The following is a 23,051-nucleotide window of genomic DNA, read 5'->3' as shown; positions in this document are numbered from 1 at the left end:
GGCACACATTTTACAGAAGTTGGTTGCTGGTCTCGTGAAGATTACTGCTAGTTACAAGGAGCAGACAGCACCATGAAGGATTGTAGTGTTTTTCTAGATATGAGAAGATGCAAGAATAGGGCACATAAAATCTCCTCCTAAAAATATCTGACTGTCTGCAGACCTGTTCTTCCAGTTTTCCCAGAGCACAGAGCACCTCCCTCCTGATGTTCACCCTGAGCTCTTCTCAGGGGTGCTGGGGGTTCATGATTTAATCCTTGTCGAGGCTGATGGCAAGCGCCAGACTCCAGTTCACGCAGGATAGGAGAATGTACTGCTGAATTTCATTTAAATGACACAGAATTCCTTTTCCCAACCCAACCTTTTTCTCAGAAATAATCTCTCTTCTCAGAGTCAGGCTTAAGGAACAAAAAATGTCAATTATTTGGAGCAACCCAATGCACTAGTTTCTCTAGAAACTAGAGTCTACTCTGGCCAGTGAGTTGTCTCCAGAGCAGGTGCTCAGGCATGAAGTCCAGATAACACTCAGCACAGCAGAGCCACACTTCCTGCCAGACCTGCTGAGGGGCACGAGGGTGGGGTGGGTGTCCAGGTGCCTGCCACTCACTCTCCAGGAAGGTGGCCGCACCTTTCCTGCTGAGCCCGACCGGGGCCTGCATGGGAGGAATTGCTGAGCCCTGGAAGGAAGCCGACCCAGCATTGCACAGTAGAGCTGACACAACCTGGATGGACGGATCCTCTGGTGCTGGAGGAGGAGGGTCTAATGGGGCTCTTGCGATGGAGGCTGGGGAGGGGACACCCCTGGGCAGAGGCTGGTCCAAGAGGAGCTGCCAGCAGCCATCAGGCAGAGGAACAAAGATGGGCTTTGGGGCAGGAGGAGGAGAGCCAAGGAGCGGAAGTGGGAGGAGCAGAGGGCAGGTGACGGCCACAGCGGAGCCCGGTGGCTGAGACTTGGAGGCTGGGATGGCATCCCTGGTGTGGCCCTGTCCCTGCTCCCTCAGGGATGAGGATGGGCAGTGAGGACCATGCACCCCCACGGCTCTGGTTTCTGCTCTGTGTGCAGTCAGAAAGGTAAATAGTCTGTTTCTAGCGAGCTAGGGGTGGAACCCTCGTTCAGGCCATGGGAGCTCCTGAGGGATTTTGAACTAGAGGGTGACACTTTTCTAAACAGTGGGGAGGAAGAGTTGTTTGGGGACCAGGGAGGTGTTGCTGTCCAGGCGAGAGGTGGCAGTGGGCTGGCCCCAGTAGTGGGGTTGCAGAAAGGGACAAAGTAATGAGCTACTCAGAAGTGGGAGGGTTGTGACCTGGAGTTGGGTGGGATGGATGTGATCAGCAGAGCAGGTGTCTAGACTGGCTGACCCAGAGCACAGTTGAGGTGCACCCCGACCAACAGGCTGCCAGAAGGGAACTGTTTTGTGGGAGACACTGTGGCCTGTGGCATTGAGAGATATAGTGGGTGCTGGGGCACTGTGACCACTAGCTGGTCTGGACCAGCCTCCTTATGTGGGGCTCCCATCCACCTGGGAGCCCATCTCACCACGAGCAGACACTGCTGGTCCACTGGCACGTGAGGTGCTGACAACAGGCGTGGACTCTGGACAGATGCTCCTAAATGTGACTTCCTTTAAGGAGACAAAACATGAGAGGCCTCAAGATCCCTTTTAGGGTGGAGGTGGCAGTGAAAACATCCAGCTTTCCAGGGGTGCAGGTGGCTTCCTGTGTCCAGTGTCTAGTCATTAATGGGGCAGGTAGGCTTCCTGTGCCTGGTGTCCAGCCTCATGCTGGGTGTGTCCCCACCCCCAGAGGTAGGATCTGTACGAGAGAAGCCTCAGGTATGCTTTGCCCTCCCCTGGTGTAGAGCCTCTGAGACTGATTCTGCCATCCTAAGACTGTCGGTGCCTGTGGTCCTTCATATATGGTTTTTGTTTGTTTTTTGTCTTGCTTAAATTAGTAAGAAGTGAGCTCTGTTTTTGCACCTCTAGCCCCAGAGTCCTGGGGAAGAACCACTTGTCCCTGTGCTAAAAGAGTCTAAGCAGTGTCACCTGTGCCAGACCTCCCACCCCAGCCGTTACCTTCCAGCCACTGCGGCTTAGAGCACCTGATGGTGTTTATTGGTGGCTTCTAGCCAGGGTGCAGCCTTCAGGGTCAAGGTAGCCCACAGAGCTCCTTGACGCTGCTCTGTGACTAGGTCAGAGCTGCACCAAGATACTTGTCTTGTAGGTCCTGGGAGCCCCTAGGCAGGGCCAGGACAGCTGAAGTCCCCAGCCAGGTCTCTTCTGTTTGTGTACTTCTTCTCCTTCCACACAACCTGCCGTGCACGTTTCTCTGTGCTCTGTGACAGCAGAGCTTGGGGGAGCCTGCCCCCCATGGAGTGTATGTACAGCCCAGCTCCCAGGTTCTACAGCACATGCTCTTCAGTGGCCTTTCTGTGCCAGGCTGTGCTAGCAGAGTTCCCAGTTCAAAGAGAAAGTGTGACCTGCCTGTCTCATTTATGGAATGGAGTAACAACAGAATCAAAGAAATTGGCACAGCTGGGGCAGAACAACACTCCATCTCTGTCCTCAGTCACCATGGTGATTACCATGGTAACCACCATGGGGCAACAGTTAGTTCTGCGTGTGGAAAGAGCGAGGTTCAGGGCGGTGTGATGGCTTCCCTGGTGCCTTCTGGGCCAGAGACTCTAGTGTCCTCATGCCGTTGCTGCCACAGCCAGGCTGCGGGACCCCCCCCCCATCATATCAGTAAATTAAATGCCACAGAGTTCCCATGGCATCTTCCTCTGCATTCTGCATCTAGAGGGAGAACACACTGCTGCCAGCACAATAATGGATCGCCCCCTGCAGTCATTGCCTGTTTCGGCAGCACCCAACCCAGGCACCTGAGGGGCCTTGGTCAGTGATTTCAGCCCTAGCTAAAGTCAGGCAGTTGGACAAAGGCCTGGTTGCATACGCCATGGCACCCAGGGGGCAAGAACCCTTCACAGCCATTCCTTCAATAGCACAAAGCACTGGGAGGGAGCTGAGTAAGCAGAGGTGCCTTGCTAGGTCTGGAAGGACAGAGAACTGGAGACCTCATCCACCCCCACTCAGAGGGAACAAAGAGACAGATGCTTACAGTGGAATTTGAAGAGCACTGTGGTGGAGGCCTTGGTGGGATTAAGGGGAGTGTCACTCACTCATAGGGAGGGGCTTATGGAACATCTCCAGGAGAAGGTGATACTACCGTATTTCCTAAAGGGCAGGTAGGAGCTATGAGAACGACAAAGCAGAATGGAAGTTCCGGCAGAGGGACTGGCAGGAAGAGCACAGAGACAAGAGGCCACAGGTCTTTGGAGTGACTCATACTCTCCCCCCTCCCCCTACTTTAATGTGACTGAGGCAGAGGTAGGGAGGAGGAGCTGGGTGTTAACAACAGTTTCTCTGCAGAGGCCAAGTTTACTTATTTTTGTTTGTTTGTTTGTTTTTATAAGGCCACACCCGCAGCATATGGAGGTTCCCAGGCTAAGGGTCTAATCGGAGGTGTTGCTTCCTGCCTACGCCAGAGCCACAGCAGCGCCAGATCCTTAACCCACTGAGTGAGGCCAGGGATCGGACCCACAAACTCATGGTTCCTAGTTGGATTCATTTCCGCTGCAGTATGACATTAGATCTTCAAGTGGTGGAGCCAGTGTGCAGGGGTGGAGTGAGGCAGAACACATGGAAGGCTCCAAGCCAGCAGGTGCACGGATCTGAAACAAACTCAGTGTGGGCTGGATGCTAAGAACCTGTAGTGACACTGGGATGGGGCAGATCAGGAAGGTTCTCTTCCACCACTTTGAGGAACCTCAGTTCTTATCCTGAGGGCAATGAGGCTTCTGAGAGGCTTTTAAATAATAGATATAATCAGGAGTTCCCACTGTGGCTCAGCAGGTTAAGAACCCAACATTGTCCCTGTGAGGACATGGGTACGATCCCTGGCCTCGCTCAGTGGGTTAAGGATCCAGCATTGCCATGAGCTGTGGTGTAGGTCTCAGATGTGACTCGGATCCAATGTTTCTGTGGCTGTGGCATAGGCTGGCAGCTGCAGCTTCGATTTGTCCCCAGCCTGGAAACTTCCATATGCTGCACGTGCAGCCCTAAAAAGAAAAAAAAAAGGTATAATCAGAGTTTTTTTTTTTTTTTTTTTAATCCAAGGGATAAAGCTAGACTTCTGCTTACCATCAAGGTAAAGTGATGATGTCAGGATTTACCCTCCCACCAGAAACAACTGAAAAAATAAATATGTAAAACAGTGGTTTGTGAGACACTAGATACCAGAAAACGAGGGTCAGTGATCCAAGGGAGATGGGAACAGAGAGGAGGGTCCCAGCTCAGGGCCTGCAGAGAAAATCAGGCGTTGGCATCCAGAGGGTAACAGAGGTGAGCCCAGCAGGTGCCCTCAAGTAGGGACATGGAGATGAGAGTCTGGGTGACAGTAGCTGGCTAGTGGCTGAAGGACGGAGCCCCAGAGAAGAGGGAGCTACACAGAGTAAAACTCCAGAGGTGCAGAGTGTCCCTGGACCAGGACACTGAGAACCAGAGGGCACAGGTATGTGTAGGACCTCACAGACAGTGACGGAAGGGTTCTGAGCCATTGGTGTCCCCCAGACACACACTGCTGGAAGTGTGCTGTTTCCACCAGCAGATTCTCAGGGCACTGGGTCATCCATGCAGAAGGGCCTCACCTGGTAGTGACAGCACCACTCTAATCCCACCTGTGACTAATGGCAATAAAGACATACTAGGCAGGTAAGCTGCACAGTGATGAGCTCAACCAAAACTGACCCCAAACAGGTGATAGAGTCAGTGGACAGAGACATTAAAACAGATGTTCTAAATGCTTTCCACATGCTCAGAAAGTTAAGTAGAAACATATTAGATATTTTATAGACCAAGATCAAACTTCTAGAAATAACTACACTGTGTAAGATCAAGGCTTTCACTGGCTGGAATTAAAGGCAGAATTAATGATAAAGAAAATACTGGTGAACTTGAGGTTGTAGCAGTAGAAACTATGAACAATGAAGCAAAGAGATAAAAGAGAATTTTAAAAAATCAACAGATCATCAGTAAGCAGTGGGGCAACTTCAGATGGCCTAATATATTTGTAATTGGAGTCCCCAGAGTAAAGGAAAAAAGGGTGAGACAGGAAAATTATTTGAAGAGATCATGACCAAAATTGTTCAAATTTGATGAAAACTAAACTCACAGATCAGTGACAGTTGGTGAATCCCAAGCACAGGGAACATGGAGAAAACTAATGCAAATTAGGATCCACTTGTTCTAAATTTGTGATGAAGAAAACCTTGAAAGTGGCAAAAGAAGAAAGATACATAAAGTAGGAAAAAAACTGAGGATGGCAGTAGGTTTCTTATCAGGAATGCTACAAGTGAGAAAACACTGGGAAACTAAAAAAGTCCTGAAAGAAGTAAATCTGTCTAGTTCTGATTCTATACCCTGCAAAAATATCTTTCATAAATGAAAGCAAAATAAAGAATTATGCACACATAGTAGAGCTGACAGTTTTCATCACCATTAGATCCATACTGTGAAAAATATCCAAAGGTGTTCTTTAGGAAGAAGAATGATACCAGTTGGAAATAGGAATGAGGAACACTGGAAATGGTAACTACATGGCTAAATACATAAGATTTTTTTCCTTACTGTTTAAAAATCTTCAAAATATAGCTGGCCGCTTAAACAAAAATAGAAACAGTGCAGTTTGGGCTTTAAAATGTACATAAAAGTAAAATGTGATGGCAGATGCACAAAGGCGGGGGAGGCACAGAGGCCCATTTGTGTTGTCAGGAGTTCTGAGCCTGTCTGTGTGCTGTGTGTGAGGACAGGTAGGTAGATGACAATGAGATAGAGATTCAGGCAACTGCTAAACATCAAAACAAAGAGTCTTAGCAAACATGCTACCAGAGTACCTGAAGTAGAATCATAGAAACTTGTGTTAACCCAGAAGAGGGGGTAAAAGGAGGGGATACAAGGACAAGAACACATGGGTCAGATAGAAAACTTGAAGTAAAATGTTGGTTTTAATCTAATCATGTAAATCATCATATTAAATGTAAATGGTCTAAACAACCTCATGTGGCAATTGTTAAAAAACAGGGGAGTTCCCATCGTGACCCAGTGGTTAACAAATCCGACTAGGAACCATGAGGTTGTAGGTTCAATCCCTGGCCTCGCTTAGTGGGTTAAGGATCCGGCGTGGCTGTGAGCTGTTGTGTAGGTCACAGATGTGGCTTGGATCCTGCATTGCTGTGTCTCTGCGTAGTCTGGCGTCTACAGCTCCAATTAGACCCCTAGCCTGGGAACCTCTATATGGTGCAGGTGAGGCCCTAGAAAAGGCAAAAAGACACAAAAAAGTTAAAAATCAAAAAAGACAAGACCCAACCATATGCGGTGAACAGGAAACAGCTTTTAATACTTAAAATGTAAAACCATAAATAAGCTAAAAGGATGGAACAAGATAAACAGTTGATCGCATTATTCACAGTCTATATGGGTTTTTGGTTGTTGTTGTTTGTTTATTTTTGCTTTTTGTTTTTTTTGTCTTTTTGCCATTTCTTGGGCCGCTCCTGCGGCATATGGAGGTTCCCGGGCTAGGGGTCGAATCGGAGCTGTAGCTGCCAGCTTACGCCAGAGCCACAGCAACGCAGGATCCGAGCCTCGTCTGCGACCTACACCACAGCTCACGGCAACGCCGGAACCTTGACCCACTGAGCAAGGGCAAGGACCGAACCCGCAGCCTCATGGTTCCTAGTCGGATTCGTTAACCACTGCGCCACGACGGGAACTCCTATTTTTGCTTTTTTTTTAAGGGCTGCACCCACAGTACATGGAGATTCTCAGGCTAGGGGTTGAATCGGAACCTGAGCCACTGGCCTATGCCACAGCCACAGCAACACGGGATCCCAGCTGTGTCTGTGACCTACACCACAGCTCATGGCTACGCAAGATCATTAACCCGCTGAGTGAGGCCAGGGATCAAACCCACAACCTTGTGGTTCCTAGCTGAAATCATTGCCGTTGCTCCATGACATGAATTACATTAAAAAAATTTTTATGTGGTTTTATTATGTTCTCTAAGGTTTCCATGAACACTGAATTAGTGCATACCAAACTGTTGCTCCTGAGTGAGGTGTGTGTGTGTGTATCACATAGACTACAGTCTTAAATACTTAGAAACAACTCATCCTGGTAGATTCTGTTTTCTTATTTTACAAAAGGGAAAATGAGGCTCAGAAGGATGAAATGAATTACCTGTGGCCACCTCACTAACAGATGGCAGAGTGAGGATCCAGATGATTCAGAATGGATAAACCTCTAGCCAGATGGATAAAGACTAAGAAGACGGGCACAGATGATCAATGCCATGAGTAATAAAATTGACATCACTTCAGATTCTACAGAAAAATAAGATTGTTACAAAAAAATCTTTATGCCAGTGAACTCAGCAAATTAGACAAAATGGATACATTTCTTGAAACATGGAGTGATAACCTAAGATGAACTAAAAAATATGGATAGACCTGTATTTATTAAATAAATGGAATTAGTTTAAAATCTTTCACAAAGAAAACTCCAGACCTGAGAGTTTTCATTAGTGAATTACACCTAAGGTTTAAGGAAGAAATTATAGCCATTCAATGGAAACTCCTCCATTCAATTATCATTGGAAAGAAGAGAGAGTGCTTCCTAACTCTTTGAATGAAGCCAGCATTGCCCTCATTACAAAACCAGGCAAAGACATTAAAAAATAAAACTAAAAACCAACATCACTCAAAACAGAGATGGAAAAAGTCTAAGCAGAATTTTAGTAAGTCAAATACAACAGTAAATATAAAAAAGGGTAATATATCAGGAATTTAAGGTTTGATTAATGTTTTATAATCAATACAATTCAGTGCATCAACAAACTAAAAAATGAGCATAGTATCATTTCAGTTGATGTGGAAAATTTTTTGACAAAATCCGACATAAATTAACATCAGAGTAGAATGCAAAACAAAGACATGCATTGGGTGACTCAAAATTTGTGCTGTTCTGTGCATGTCTGCACATTAAAACTCTCAGAAAACGAGAATGAAGTGAGCTTCTCAACCTGATAAAGGGCATCTATGAAAACCCACATCTAACCTCAGACTTAACGGTGAAAAACCAAAAGCTTTCCCCACCATCAGGATCAAGGCAAGGACATCTGCTCCTATCACTTGTATTCAGCATTGTGCTGTAAGTTTCAGCCAGAGCAGTTTGTCAGGAAACGGAAACCAAAGCCTGCAGATTGGAAAGGGAGGAGTAAGACTGTTTGCAAATGACATAACCTTTTAAGGAATCCACTCACACATACACACACACACACACACAGCTTCTTGTAGAGGCAGTAAATTAGTTCAGCAAGGTTACAAGATCAACATACAAAAGTCAGCCTGGTGTTCTACACCAGCAGTGAATATTGTCAATTGAAAATTGACATTTTAAAAAATGATATCAATTATAATAGCATCAAAAATATGAATTACTTAGGAGTCTGATAAAAGATGGGAAAGACCTGTGCTCTGAAAACTAAAATACTGCAAGTTAAAGAAATGAAAGAAGTCTTAAATAAGTAGAGAAACATATTTTATTCATGAGTTTAAAAAGTTAATATTGTTAAGGTGCTTATTCTTCAAAAACTGACCTGTAGCTACAGTGGAATACCCATCAAGATCTCACCCAGCCTTTTTGTGGAAATTGACAGTCTGGTTCCCAGGTCCATACAGGCATGCCAAGGACTAAAAATAGTCAAAACAACCTTGAGAAGAACAACAAAGTTGGAACGCTAACCCTGACTTCAGGACATATTATAAAGCTGCAGTCATCAGTGTGGCATTGGTGTGGCGATAAACAGCTAGATCAGTAGCTCCTTTTTCTGTGTTGTTAGTAAGGTTGCTGACAGGTGTCATCATCTCTGGTCACGTCCAGGTAGCATTTGGTAGAATGAGGGGGTGAGGAACTGAAGGCCACTCAGGAGCCTGGGAAGCAAGCTGAGGGCTTGGAAAAGGAAGAACCATTAGGGTTGAAATCCCCTGTCTTCTCAACAGGGAGAGGTTGATTTTGGGGATTTCAAGGAGCAACTTTAGGGATGTGAAGAAATGAAACACAAGTGAGTTGATGCTGGGCTCCAGGGTACATCAGGTAGTGTTGGCTGGATTTTACTTCCTGCAGGACCACGTGGATTGGCAGCTCCAGAAGGCATCGGAGGCTGGGGGTGCTGTACAGGTTCTGAGGGGCCAAGCCCCTTCCTGGGGTGCAAAGAGGGGTTGGCCCCACCTGGACTTGGAGCTGGGTCTGGCTCTGGCCTGAGGATGAGACCTGCACCTCCCCCGCAGATCTCAAGGAACCCTCTGCTCAAGCCCCCCTTTACATCTAGTTCTGACTGGAGGTTCTACAGGCCATGGAGAAGCAGCCGCAGATCTGCAGGAGGGGATAAAGGAAAGGAAACAGTCTCAGGAGGAGCCTGTACCAAGCTCCCGGGAGAGTCACGCATCCCCACAGCCAGCAGCCTGAGCAGCAGGAGGGAAAACTGGAGGTCTTTGAGATCAGCACAGTTAAGCAACTCCAAGAGGAAGAAGAAATAACACCCATTCCCCCAAGGAAAAACCACAGTGTTATGAAGAAAAAAAGTAAAACAGCATGTGGATGTGAATCAGAAACTGCTAGATATGGAAGAAACAACTTAAAACTTTGGAAAGGGGACATATTTAAATGTGCAGCCCCTGTTGGTGACATCCTAGCCTGGACACAGCTGAGGGTCTGGGCCACAGTGGGGAGCATGCAGAGGGCTTTGTCCAGAGCATAGGGCGGGGTGACGTCGTTCTAACAGGACTTTGGGAAAGAGAGCGGAGGGGCTGGGAGAGTCTTGGGTGGGGGCAACCATGACTGACCTGCAGAGCAGAAGCGGCTCTTGTGCAAGCGAGTTGGAATCAGAACCACAAAGCACGCTTGAACCTGCCATGGTAGCTGTCAGGTGTCAGAGATGAGGAGACACCAAACACCAGCCCAAGCAGAGAGATGAGGGGGAAGGCGGGCAGGGGACAGGAGTCCAGGGAAAGGAGTGGGGGCCAGGGGACAGGAGTCCAGGGAAGGGAGGAGGGACCGGGGGCACAGGAGTCCTGGGAAAGGAGTGGGGGCATGAGAAGCCAGGTGGAGACTAGGCAGAACCATGGTGCCCACAGAGGCCACCTTACATGCGGTGGTGCCTAATGACCCAGGGCTCCTCCATGGACTTCAGGTCTGTGAACTGTTTAACAGATTATTTCTTGAAATCTGAGTGTATGGTTCATCTCAGCAGAGAACTCCAGCTCAAAGGCTGAAGAAAACTGGGAACTGCTGCATTCATGGCAACCCTGGCAGCCATGTCCCAGCTCCTGGTGAGGGTGGGCTGTTCGGTGCAGGAGCCAGTGCGGGCTGGGCTACTTGGCCTCCGCCCTCCACCTGCGGCGTGTGGCCAGGTGGCCGTGGGCACAGGGAGGACGGGCCAAGACTGACCTTCCCTCCCTCCTGCTCTCTCCAACCTTGTGCTCCAGCTGCCCACTCAGCCCAGACTCAGGACCGGCCAACCGCCACCGTGTCACCCCTGCGCACACAGAACTCCCCATCCCGCCTGCCCTCCACCAGCCTCAGGCCCCCATCTGTGGGGTCCCCACAGCACATCCACCAGTCCCCGGTGCAGACGGCCATTGGGGCCCAGAGCCCCCGGCCGGCCATGCAGCTCATGTCAGCAGCCTCGGCCATCACACCTCCCAACGTCAGTGCCGCCAACCTCAACGGGGAGGCAGGAGGAGGCCCTGCCAGCAGCCCGTCCACATCCAGCCCCACCAACATGGGAGGCAAACCAGATGAGAGGAAAAGTGAAAAGGTAAGTGGCGCCCTGCCCCAGGCCACCCCTGGCCCTGAGCCCAGCTGGTTGTTGTACCTCTGGCACATTTTGGTGATACAGTCACCAAGGCATCAAGGCACAAACCAGCAAGCAAACAGCTGGTCGTGGGAGTGGCATCAGATGGGCCACAGGTTCCTGCCCTGAGCCCAGCTGCAGTTTTCATGAAAATGGGAAAAAAGCTGTCCCCTCCTTAAGAGGCTCTAGTTCCTTCTGTTGGAAAATCATTGTAAAACGCTCACTTTGCTGTGATTAGACACTTATCGCAGCTGCCAGCATGTTTAGTATTAAGTCCATAGATCTGCATGTGAGCACCTGAGCAGCACCCCCTCCCCCAGCATGCCACCCCCAGGCAGTGCACAGACCACTCAACTGCAGGGCCAGGCCTGCTTTCCAAGGAGCAGCCAAAGGAGGATGCCAGCCTCCTGGCTTGTGTGGACAGCATTTTAGCTGTTCTTTAACAGGGAAGGGAATTTGGCTTATTTCCCAAAAGATATCTGAGTACACCAAGCCTGCCCCAGTTGCCACCAGATAGACAGCAGATGAGCCAGAATAAGAGTCCTGGTCTCTGAGTCAGTGCTGTCCAATAAAGCTGACATTCAAGGAGTTCCTGTCGTGGCTCAGTGGTTAACAAACCTGACTAGAATCCATGAGGATGAGGGTTCGATCCCTGGCCTTGCTCAGTGGGTTAAGGATCCAGCATTGCTGTGAGCTGTGGTGTAGGTGGCAGATGTGGCCTGGATCCGATGTTGCTGTGGCTGTGGTGTAGGCTGGTGGCTACAGCTCTGATTCGACCCCTAGCCTGGGAACCTCCATATGCTGCAGGTGCAGCCCTAAAGAAAATGACAAAACACACACAAAAAAAGCCATTCGAGCCACATCTGTAGTTTCAAATCTTCTAGGAGCCACAATTTTGAAAATTTAAAGGCAAAATAAGTGAAATTCATTTTAATGTATAATCTGTTAGCCCCAGTATCCAAAAATGTTAGCATTCCAGCATGTGATCTGTAAAAAACATTTGATGAGCTGTTTTACATATTTTCACATTTGGCTTTTTAAAGCCCATGAGATGTCCAGTGGTGGCCACTGAGCTGCCCAGGCTGTGCTGGATGGTGGCCAGGTCCCCAGGAGCAGCCACTCTCCTCATTGGCCTTGCTGTACAGACAGCTCATGCTCATGCTCTCTTGGCTGTGTCACGAACCATGGATCTTTTCAGAATTTTCGGCATGAGGCCAGTCTTTGATGAGAGTGCCCCCCCTGGCCAGGTAGTGAGGAGGGGAGTGTCCAGTCCAGCATGGGCTGTTCAGGCCACCTGCCGGGACCCCTGGAGCCATGCCCACTCCTCTCCACCCGTGCTTGTGGGTCCTCCTCACCACCTGACCCTTGGCTCCAGAGGGATATTACTGCCGTGCTCCCTGGTGCAGGAGAGGCCACGATTGTGTCCTCCTGAGACCAGCAGGTGCCTGTCCATGAAGTGAATCCTTGCTCCAAGTCTCATGTCCACATCTGCTTGAAGTCAAACTGTTGTAATCTTATACTTTTATCATGCTGCCCCAAGGAGACGAGGTCGGGTGGTCCCCCCTCTCACTTGACATCCTGCCTGGGGATGGGTCCCTGGGTCTCCTGGCCACTGAGAAGAAACCAGGGGCAGACATGGGGAGGGAAGGGGGTGGCTCTCTGGAGCTCTCTGGGTCTAGGCCCCAAGTGTACTTTGCCTGGGTTGTGGAAGCAGTGGTGCCCCAGGCCAGGCCCACGGGGCCTCTGGGAGCCATACTCCATCCCGCCCCCTCACTCTTGCCCAGGGACTCCTGGGGGCATGTCACCTGTGCTGACAGCTCTCCTGCATCATAAGGAGCCTCTGAGTCCCTGGGACTCAAAAAGGCCTCTCCTGCAGAAAGTGGCCGATGTGTCACCTTAGTTCAGCTGACTCCTGCTCGTTTTCAGCCACTGTGCCAGCTGAGCTTGGGGGTGGTTTATGCTGCACTCCCGGCCAGAGGTGAAGTGACTCTGGTGAGACTTGGTGGGCAGGTGTCCTCAGGGGCAGCCCTGACCATCAGCATCACAGCCGGGAGAGAAGTGGTGGTCTCCATGGCTTTCATTTCTCACCTCAAATCAAGCAAAAAAACACTGGTCTAAAAAGGCGCCTGTTGATGTTTCCCTCCTGCACCCCAGGTAAATCTTAACTGATTCAGAATGCAAAGTGCCACAGCTGCCATCTCGAGCTGAAGTGCCAGGTGGCGGCTGTTGGTGCAAAGCTGGGTGGTGAGCTCCGAGCCAGAGGCCTTCCCAGCGGGGCCTTGGCTGACCCTGAGCTGAACAAATCCTCCCAATTTTGAGGACACAGGAATCTGCTTCCGGTCTGCTTCTGGGCAACCCCATCGTGGCTATGCCAACATTTACTACAGCAAAGGACTGTTTACGTGTGATGGCAGTGCCCTCCAGGTGCTTTCTGTTACTGAATCTCCCTCAGGAAAAGACAGCAGGCTCCACTCCCACTGTCCACAGAGACTCCAACCTGGGAGCCTACTTTCCCAGTGCCCAGCTCTGCTGCAGTTCCACTCGGCCCTGCCAGCACAAGAGGGGACACCCAGCCAACAATGGGCCAGGCTCCTGGGTGCTGTGTTCAGGGTGGGGACCCCTGGGAGGCTGGCGTTGCTAGTCATGCCTGTGGGGGTCAGGCCCTCATCCCTGCTCAGGCAGGCCCTGCACATAGCCTGGCTCAGCCCAGGCTTATGGGGGGGGGCTTCAGAGAGATGCAGGTGCTGGAGCGGGTCATCAGCCAGAGTGTGTCCCCCCAGCCAGCTCTCCTGACACCCTACCCACCCACCCTACTTGTGTTGGCTCCTGGCCCAGCCCCCAGTTGCCTACAGGGCTGCCCAACTCCTCTGTGGCTGGGTCCCCTAGCCCATGTGGATGAGAAGAGGCCTGGGATGGTAGTTCTGACCCAGAACCAGAGGTTCTTCTGGGTCCATTTGGCCTGACCAGGGATCTGTCCTGCTTGGGGACAGGTCTGCTGGGGGTGGCCCTCAGTGGGAGGGGCCAGTGCTTCTAGGGAGAGCTGGAAGGATGTAGACTGTGAAGCAGCCAGTCTGAAGCAGGCCCCTGGGGCCACTGTGCACACAGGGCCCAGGATGGCAAGATGGGAGCCCCTCCCACCCCCGGGCTTAGAGGCTCCCAGGGAATGGTGGAGGCCCCCAGGGAAAGGGAGGGGGTGGGGAGGCCCACAGGGATGTGGAGAGGCCTCCAGGGCATGAGGGGCCTCAGGGGTGTAGGCAGGCAGGGGTGGGGTGAGGGTGGGGGCAGGGGATGGGAGGAGGGGTGGGGAGGCCCCCAGGGGGTATTGGGAGGCTTCTGGGGTATGGAGAGGCCCCCAGGGCATGGGGGGCTCCAGGGGTATAGGTAGGTGGGGATGGGGGCAGGGGATGGGAGGAGGGGTGGTGAGGCCCCCAGGGGATAGGAGGTGGGTGAGGAGGCCCCAGGGGTGTGGAGAGGCTCCAGGGGGTATGGGGAGGCCCCTAGGGCATGGGGGGCCTCCAAGGGGTTGGGAGGCCCCAATGTGGGGACATGGAGGTTACACCTGCACAGGTGCAGCAAGTGGGAGCGATATGGTCTTCCCATCCGAGGACTTGGACCTAGTGCTTCTGAAGGAGGTTACGACCTTTGGAATAATGTTTGTGGCATCTACACACTGCAGAGTAGGAACCAAATCTTGGAGGCTTTTTAAGAAGATGCTCCATAGAATTTGTTAGCCCTTTTTCACTTAAAAAATCTATTTTGTGCTCAAAACAACTACCAAATTTCTCCTATCATGTCCATCAGTGGCTGTTTTCTGTCTTCGAGGCCTTGTGAGACATCAGCACCTGGGTGACTCCAGGAAAAGTCATCAGAAAGGGGAGTGCTGGGCCCCAGGAAGGAAGTAGCTTGTGGCCCTTGCTGCTGTGAGTGACTCCAAAGCCTTCCTTGGCCAGCCGGGGGAGGTTGGCCCCAACTCACGCAGTTTGTTGTCATGGTCATGGCAGGTGCTGGGAGAGCGCTGGGCACTGGGGCTGATGGTGAGGAGTCAAGTGGGGGCCAGTCCAGGGCTATGGGTTGGTCTGCAGGCCTGATGGGGAGCTGAGGGCACCTAGTTGGGAAGGGGAGGCCTCCTGGGAACTTCAGCCTGAACAAAGACCCAGGAGGTGGCCCACAGGTGGGAAGCCCAAGGGCCACCGGGAGGTGGCGAAGCCACTCCTGGGCCTGGTCAGTGCTGGGAGTTGTCAGGCACAAGGCAAGGGAGGGTGGAGGTCAGGCCTGACCAAGCACGTCCCTGAGCTGTCCCCTCCTCCCTCTCCCCGTCCGTGGCAGCCTCCCCTGTGGCACGAGCAGGTCTGCTCCCAGGCGGGCTTCCAGCTGGGGCTTGACTGCGCAGTGTTCTCGGTGGGGCCATGGTGCAAGGGCTTCCTTGTGACCATGCATTTGAAATGTCCATCGTGAGTCACCAGACCAGCTTAGTGGATTTGAACCGAGGTGTTTAGATGAACCAGGACATGAAACAGGAGGTGGGTGGGCCCAGCACACAGAAGCAGTTGGCACATTTGGGGACTCTGTTGTGGGTTTGTGCTGAGTCCTGATTTAAAACTTGTTTCTAAAAGTCTCAATTCCTGACTGGCAGATCCTGGAGGATGCCTTGTGCATAGAAGCCACCTGGTGATGTTTGCTAACTAACCAGAGTGGAAAAAACCAGCTGCCCGTAAAGCTTCACTCCCAGAGTTAGGAGAGAGACTTTATGGACTGGGAAAACTTTCTGCTTATGGGTGAGCTAGTTTCTGTTTCACAAAATAATAGAATATTAGGACTAGAAAGAGCCTCTAAAAGTCTTCTCATGACTGCAGCTCCTGAGGCTCAGAGATGCTGAGAGACGTGCCTGGGGTCACACAGCATTGGCCAAGGAGGCAGCCCAAGGACTCTGGGCTCGGTGCTTTCTGGGCTCCAGTGTGGTGACTTGTGGTACCTCCCCATTCCCCTGAGGCCATGACCTCTGGGGCTTGGGGTTTGTCCAGGAGTTGGGGGGTGAGCAGTCCAGGGTAGCTACTGGCAGGAGGTCCTGTGGTCAGCCTGAGAGAGGAGACTGTGACCCTGCGGATGTCTGCCTCTGGCTCCACACGACTCAACTGAAGCCAGAGGGAGCCACACAGTAGTGAACCACCCGAGCAAGCCCAGGCAGGAAGTGTGGCCTTCATAGCTAAGGCTTGGGGGACTGGGTTGGTCTGGCAGCCAGGACAGCAGCAAGCAGGCCCACCTGCAGTCGGGACCTTGTGGAAATGGGTTTGCAGGTGAACTGTCCTTTTTTAACCACACCTGCCTGATTAAACATGTGTGTCTGTATGATAGAATATGTCCAATGAAAACCCAGGAATGGGAGTTCCCATCGTGGCTCAGTGGTTAATGAACCTGACTAGGATCCATGAGGATATAGGTTCGATCCCTGGCCTAAGTGGGTTAAGGATCCAGTGTTGCCATGAGCTGTGGTGTAGGTCACAGACGTGGCTTGGATCCCTCATTGCTGTGGCTGTGGCATAGGCCAGTGGCTATAGCTCCGATTAGACCCCTAGCCTGGGAACCTCCATATGCCGTGGATATGGCCCTAAAATAGCAAAACGAACAAACAAAAAAAAACCCCAAACAAAACAACAACAACAACAAAAGACAGGAATATGCAGGCTAAAGAAACCTAAAGTGAGGTTTCCTAAAGTGAGGAACCGCTGGCGTGGGATTTCCTTTCCCCCTTCCCGTGGGGCCTCAGCTCACCAAGTGAGCCACACCTGTGGCTTGGCGGCTGGGGGTCTCTGTGACCAGTGTTCAATATGCTTGTAATTTTGAGACAGGTGGTGCCCTCCTGCATCGCACTGGCTGCTTCAGCCCCGCCAGCCCCATTGGTGGGTGGACAGGGAGAATCATGCAGGCATTGAACCTGGGTGGGAGTGCACTGGGTCTGACCTCACCCTGCCTGGGTTGCAGTGTGTGCCCCATCCTCACGCTGATGTCCCGGGGAGACTTGCCCTTGGTCTCCTGTGGGTCAGGCCCACACACAGGGGACCAGAAACCAGCGCTGCATCTCAGGTGCAGCTGCCATGGAGTCTATGCACAATGTGTAACTGAGCCACAGACCACGTGGCACATTCTCAAGGGCTTGGGAACTGCATCCACCCCACGAATGAGTCTCTGAGGAGTCTGGCCATCATCTGGTCAGCCAGGGCCATGGAAACCTGTGTCTTTCCGGCCACATGTGGGCTGGGCAGCCCTGCCTGTGCTGGCTCTGGGGTTTTTGACTGCCCTGGACCCACTGCTGGATTGTCCTGGACCTGTTCTGAGACCTTCTCCCACCAATGCCCTGCGACTGGACTGCCTGCTATGAGAGCAGAGCTGGCCAGCGGGGGCCAAGTCATCTTCAGGCAGAAAAGGAAGGGTCCAGAAAGCACGATGCCCAGATCTCAAAACGGCACTCGAGGTTTTACAGGCAACTTTTTGGAGGGAACATGTGCTGAAGCAGTTTAGTGAAAATATCCTCATAGCCTGGTCTCTCTGGCAGACCAGCAGTGATGGCTGGCATTGTGGCTCACATCAGCCGTTGTCTAGTGTTTTCACTTTATGTCACCTTAGACAAGTCCCTTAGATTTCAGTTTGTTGAATATTAAAACAGGAATAATGTCTTCTTCTAACTACTGAAAAACTAATTTTTGGTTTGTTTGGTCCTGGTTTTCTAGAGAAAGAGGAACAGTTGGAGAGAGAAGAAGATACAAATGTTCGTGTCAGGGTTGGCCCATGTGATGGTCATAGAGGCTAGAAAGCTAAAAGCTCAGGGCCAACAGGCTGATGCTGCCAGCTTGAGGCAGAAATTTTTCTTCCCCAGGAAACCTTGCTCGCCCTGTAGGCTCCCAACTGGTGGCAGTGGCCTAGGGCACCGTCACACAGTCTCAGTAGCTGCTTTCTTCCGGGTCCACTGGGTGTGGGAGGCGATCACATCTGCACTTTCATGCAGCGTCTGGACCATGTGCGAACACTGGCTGGCAGCCTGGCCAGGAGGACACAAAACACCACCGCCACCCACCCTCAGCAGCTTGGCACCTGTGCCTGTTTCAGTGACCCAAACCCAGCCTCCAGGTAAAAACAGCTCCCTCCCACCTGGCGTGAACCGACTATGCCATGAGCCTCTGCGAAGGCACCAGCCCCCACCCCAGGAGGAGCGGTGGTCCTCTGAGACGTTCTCATGTCTCTGTGATGTCCGGTACCTTAAATGCTTTGGTATAAAGTTGGCATCACTGATGGTACATGATAAGAGATAAGAGAGGGAAGGAAATCAAGATACTATATTTGTATTTAAACACACTGATTCATAGCAGAACAAGGAAGAAATTGTCACACCGTTTATAGTCCTCGTTTCTGTAACTGGTCATGGCTGGTTTTCCTAACTACCTTCTCCTGCTGCCCGATGTGTTTTCTGTCACCCTCAGCAAGCAGCTCAGCTGCTGTGGTTCTGACCCAGTGGGTGACTCAGGCCCCTGTTCCTGAAAGTCTGGGCTGTTAGCCTCCTACCTGGATGGCGTGTTGTTTTCCGCTGGCTGTGGCAGAAGTGGTTCACTATAACCAGCCTGCCACTAGGGAGCTGTCTGACCACGCAGAGACCAGGCCCTACTAGGGGCTCAGGGTGGATCTCTGCTGCTGGCCGACTGGACTCTCAGCAGGGGCTGTGGTCAGGGTGGGCTTGGCCAGTGGAGGCCCATGATGCTGAGCCACATGTCACCTCCGCCCCTCCCACCATGGCCACTTGGACAAGATTGGCCGGGAGTGGAGGTTGACTGTTTCCAGGTCCTGGAAACCCCTCCTCCCCCCCACAGTGGGGTCCTCTGGTGAGCGCTCACATGGGACAAAATGTATTTCCATGGTTTCTGCCTGTTCAGAGGGATCTGTCCACATGCCACCTGTCACCGATTTTCCAACATGTTCCTTGCAAGTCTGTGACCGTCCAATCTAACCATTGACCACAGCCCACGAGCACACCTGGCTGTCTTGCTTTCCAAGCAGAGGGCACTACCTGCTGCCCCCCATGCCCACTGGGAGGATTTCCCTTCACCTTCTCCCTCAGGGGCATCCCAGAAGGACTGGACCAGCTGGGACCTGGCCTGATACTTCACTTCCTTGGTTAATTGATGGAGGGAGTTAAATTTCCCAGGAGGCCAGGTGCAGGAGGGGGGTGTGGTGGGGTAGGAACTGGGCCACTTCTTCCTGTGTGTGCCTTGTGCCCTCAGTTTCACTCTTACTTGGTGATGGAGGGCTGCTGGGCTCACCCAAGTTGATGGCTTTGTGGTCAGAAGCACCCACCTCACCATGGCAGCTCAGTCACATGGGACCTTGGTGACTCATGGTCAGACACCCGGCCTCTGCCAAGGCCCAGTAGCAGCCAGAGCTGTTTCTCAACAGGAGAGTAGCTGTTTGAAGAGGCTGGCAGTTCTTTCCTCTAGAACCCTAGGGGCCTGCACTGAGAGCACCTAAAGGCTTGGAAAGGCTCCAGCTGTTTGCTTGTTTGGCTGAAATATGGACTGAAAGACATAGGCCAACAATTTGGTTAAAATGCTATAGCTGCCTTGGTTCACTGCAGAGATGCACCCTCCAACCAGCATGGGACAGAGGACACCTCTCACATGCCGTGAGACCTATGACTTGTGAGAAGAGCTCTGTGATTAACGTTCTGTGTGGCCAAACTCAGTAAGAGCTGAGCATGAGTTAGGAAAGTGGAAAGCCAGGGGGTAGTTGGGTCTGGGGTGGCAGGGACCAAGTGGCTGCACTTAATTACCAAGAACAGCTGGGCACAGTTACTGTGTCAAAGCATCCACCTGAGGAGACCTGGGTGCTGGGCCATGGACCCCGGTGCCCCTGGAAAGGGCTGAGCTGAGCGGTCGACAAACTACTCCAACTGTGTAAGCATGAGAGTTCTAGGTCTGGGGAAGGGAAGTCTGCCCTGAGTCACAGAACAGTCACAGCCCCTCAGTCAGTGCTCAGACTTACAGGTTATAGTGAAGGGGGAGCCAGGTGACTTTCAGGAAGGGCTGCCCCCACTGCCATCCACTTCTACTGTTACTCTTTCCCTGCCTTTCCCCAAAGGACCTCGAGCTTTTTACCAAGGTCACAGCATACAGGGGAGGGAAGTAATTAGGACTTTGAGGGACTCCTGGACACTGGGTCTGACCTGACACTACTTCCAGGAGACCCAGAGTGTCACCATGGTCCCCAGTAAGAGTTGGGGCTTACAGAGGTGGGGGGAACCAATGGAGTTTTAGCACAGGCCTATCTCAAGTGGGTCCTCCAACCCTCTGTGTCCCCCACCCCAGTTCCAGAATACATTTTTTTTTTGTCTTTTTGTCTTTTCTAGGGCTGCTTCCTGTGGCATATGGAGGTTCCCAGGCTAGGGGTCTAACCAGAGCTGTAGCCTCTGGCCTACACCAGAGTCACAGCAATGCAGGATCCGAGCCATGTCTGCAACCTACACCATAGCTCATGGCAATGACGGATTCTTAACTCACTGAGCAAGGCCAGGGATCGAACCCGCAACCTCATGGTTCCTAGTCAGATTTGTTAACCACTGCATCAGGGAATTCCCAGAATACATAATTGGAATGGACATCTCAGCAGCAGGCAGAATCCCACACTGGTGCCCTGATGAGAGGAGTGAGGGCTATGGTGGGAAAGTCTACATGGACGCCACTAGAACTGCTTCTACTTAGGAAAATAGTAAACCAAAGGAAAACCACCTTCCTGGAGATCATGCGAGGATTAGTGCCAACAACAAGGGCTTGAAAGATGCAGGGGTGGTGATTCCCAGCACCTCCCCATTCAAGTGTCCTGTCTGGCAGAGGACAGCCCAGCTTGGAGAGGGACTGTGATTATCTAAGCTTAACCGTGGTGACCCCAGTGGCAGCTGTCCTACAGCCCTACAGTTCAACGTGGTGAGGGGTCCTCTCCGCCACAACCATCATCACCGCCTGCGGGAGGCATGGTCTCAGAGTCGCTGCCTCAGGGGTTGTTCTGGAGGAAAAAGCGAGGCCCTGGTGCTGTTCCTTTGGCTGAGGGGGTCCTTTCCTTTCCAACAGTAGGAAGCAGCCAGGGGACTGCAGGCTCCAAAGTCTTTGTGGTAACCATGGTGATGGTGACAGTGATAGGCAGCTCCCTCTAACACGTGGCCGTCCTGTGGTCTCCCCTCTCTGTGTGGTAGGGCTCTTGTTACCCCTGCTCCACAGGTGGGGAAACAGGCCCAGGAAATGTTAGTTCGTGTCCAGGATGGCTGGGAGCCCAGAGGAGCCTCCTTCCTGCTGTGTCAGGTCCTCTGACCTATGGCAGGTGCACACCCCATGGTGACCTTTGTGATGCTTCCCAGAGCATGTGGTCCTGCCCCCAGGAGGCCCTGACAGCTTGTGGAGGTGGAGGAGTCAGGGGTGCCTGTGCTTACTCCCTGATAGACCGAGGTTCAGAGTTCAAAGAGTCAGGGGTGCTGGTGCTCAGTCCCTGATAGACCAAGGGTCAGAGGTCTGAGTTAGGAGTGCCAGTGCTCAGTCCCTGATGAACCAAGGGTCAGAGATCAGAGGCAGGGGTGCTGGTGCTCACTCCCTGATGGACCAAGGTCAGAGGTAAAGAGGCAGGGGTGCTAGTGCTCACTCCCTGATGGACCAAGTTCAGAGGGAGCTGACCAGCTTCCCACACACAGCAGCTGAGCTGGACCTGAAGTGGCTAGCAGTGTCCGTCACTGAGACTATTTCCTGCTGTTCAGTCTGGTCATTAGTCTGAGTCACACCGTGACCCTCACTGAACACCAGGTGACTCCTGGGCCAGATGATGGGGGTGACACAGGATGCTGTCAGCCGTCGAGTCAGAGAAAGGGTGGCCAAGCGGGCAGCAGCAGCCAGCACACAGTCCCCACTCAGGGTGGCACTTTGCAGAGAAGGCGAGGCCAGTCCAGGGAGCTGCAGGACCTGGGGACGAGTGGGGTCCAGGTCAGACTTGGACCTGTGACTGTGCATGGGGGTGCCGGGTGGAGACCAAGCAAGGCCCTGGGGCTCGGGGCTGAGTCGGGCTGGAGGGTGAAGGAAGGGCAAAGCCTCCCCGTTCTTCCCCAGTGGCAGGAGGTGGCCGCATGGGGAGTGGAGAGAGGCCAGGGATCCACGTCCTGAGACCCGGCTCCACCCACACTGTCTCTTTGAGCCTGCATTTCCTCACCTCTAGATGGGGTAACTGTGGCCCTTAAACAGCATGTCCGTGTCCCCTAGAATTCGTAAGTTGAAGCCCCAACCCTCATGCAGGGGGGCCTTGGTGGGTAATTAGGGCTAGAGGAGGTCACGAGGCGAGGCCGCCTGAGCAGGTGACAGAAGCCTCGTCTGCAGGCTTGGGGGCTCCTCACCATGAAGCCGGCCATGCCAGCCCCTCTAGTCCCCAGAGCTGTGAGAGAAGAAAGGCCATTGTTCAAGTCGCCAGGCTGTGTTCTTTGTTATGGACTCCTGAGCAATCTCTTCCAGATTTGGTTCCATGAACTGGCGTGGGGGCGGCTTTGGAACCAGGCAATGGATAGAGGCTGGAAGGGTTTGAGCTGAGGGCTTGGTATTTGGTGTTAAAGGCAACTGGTGGCGTGTGGCAGGGGGTGTCTGGGAAGAAAAGAGCAGTGGAGAGAGAGCATCCACTTCCTCCTCGGGCACTGGTCGGAATGTGGCTGTTAAGGGCCATCTGGACAGGAAGGGGAGCCTGTTCCTGGAAACAGAGTGTGGCCGCCTGGTTATAAAGTGGCAGGAGAAGGTGGGCAGCGACATCGGGTACTTAGCTGGGGGTGGGGGGCTCTGAGCTGAGCTGAAGGAAGGCCTGATTCTCCTCATGGCTGATAGCAAAATGCAGGTGGAAAGAAGTGAATTGATTGATAGCCAAAAAAGGACCAGAGCTTGGACATTTGGGAGGTTCTCAGCCTATCCGTATTGTGAAAACTGAGAAGGTGTGTTCTGAAGAGACAGCAGGAATGAGGTGGATGCTGCTTGCCAAGGAGATCCTGGTACAGCTCACAGACTGAACCCGCCACAGCAGCCAAGCCAAAAGCA

General features: G+C 52.2%; 1 protein-coding gene across 3 annotated transcripts in view; it reads left to right on the top strand.

The window, feature by feature from the left end:
- Nucleotides 1-23,051, top strand: part of SH3RF3 (SH3 domain containing ring finger 3) — a 211,122-nt gene that overhangs the window by 159,730 nt on the left and 28,341 nt on the right. For all 3 annotated transcript variants that reach the window (XM_021087103.1, XM_021087104.1, XM_021087102.1), the window contains one exon: nt 10,595-10,926. In XM_021087103.1, coding sequence (XP_020942762.1) covers nt 10,595-10,926 — 332 coding nt within the window. The remainder of the gene's footprint in view (nt 1-10,594; nt 10,927-23,051) is intronic.

This window comes from Sus scrofa, chromosome 3, assembly GCF_000003025.6.
Source record: "Sus scrofa isolate TJ Tabasco breed Duroc chromosome 3, Sscrofa11.1, whole genome shotgun sequence".
Taxonomy (NCBI): Eukaryota; Metazoa; Chordata; class Mammalia; order Artiodactyla; family Suidae; genus Sus; species Sus scrofa.
Note: the sequence above shows the minus strand (reverse complement) of the source record. Positions and strands in the feature narration are given on the sequence as shown.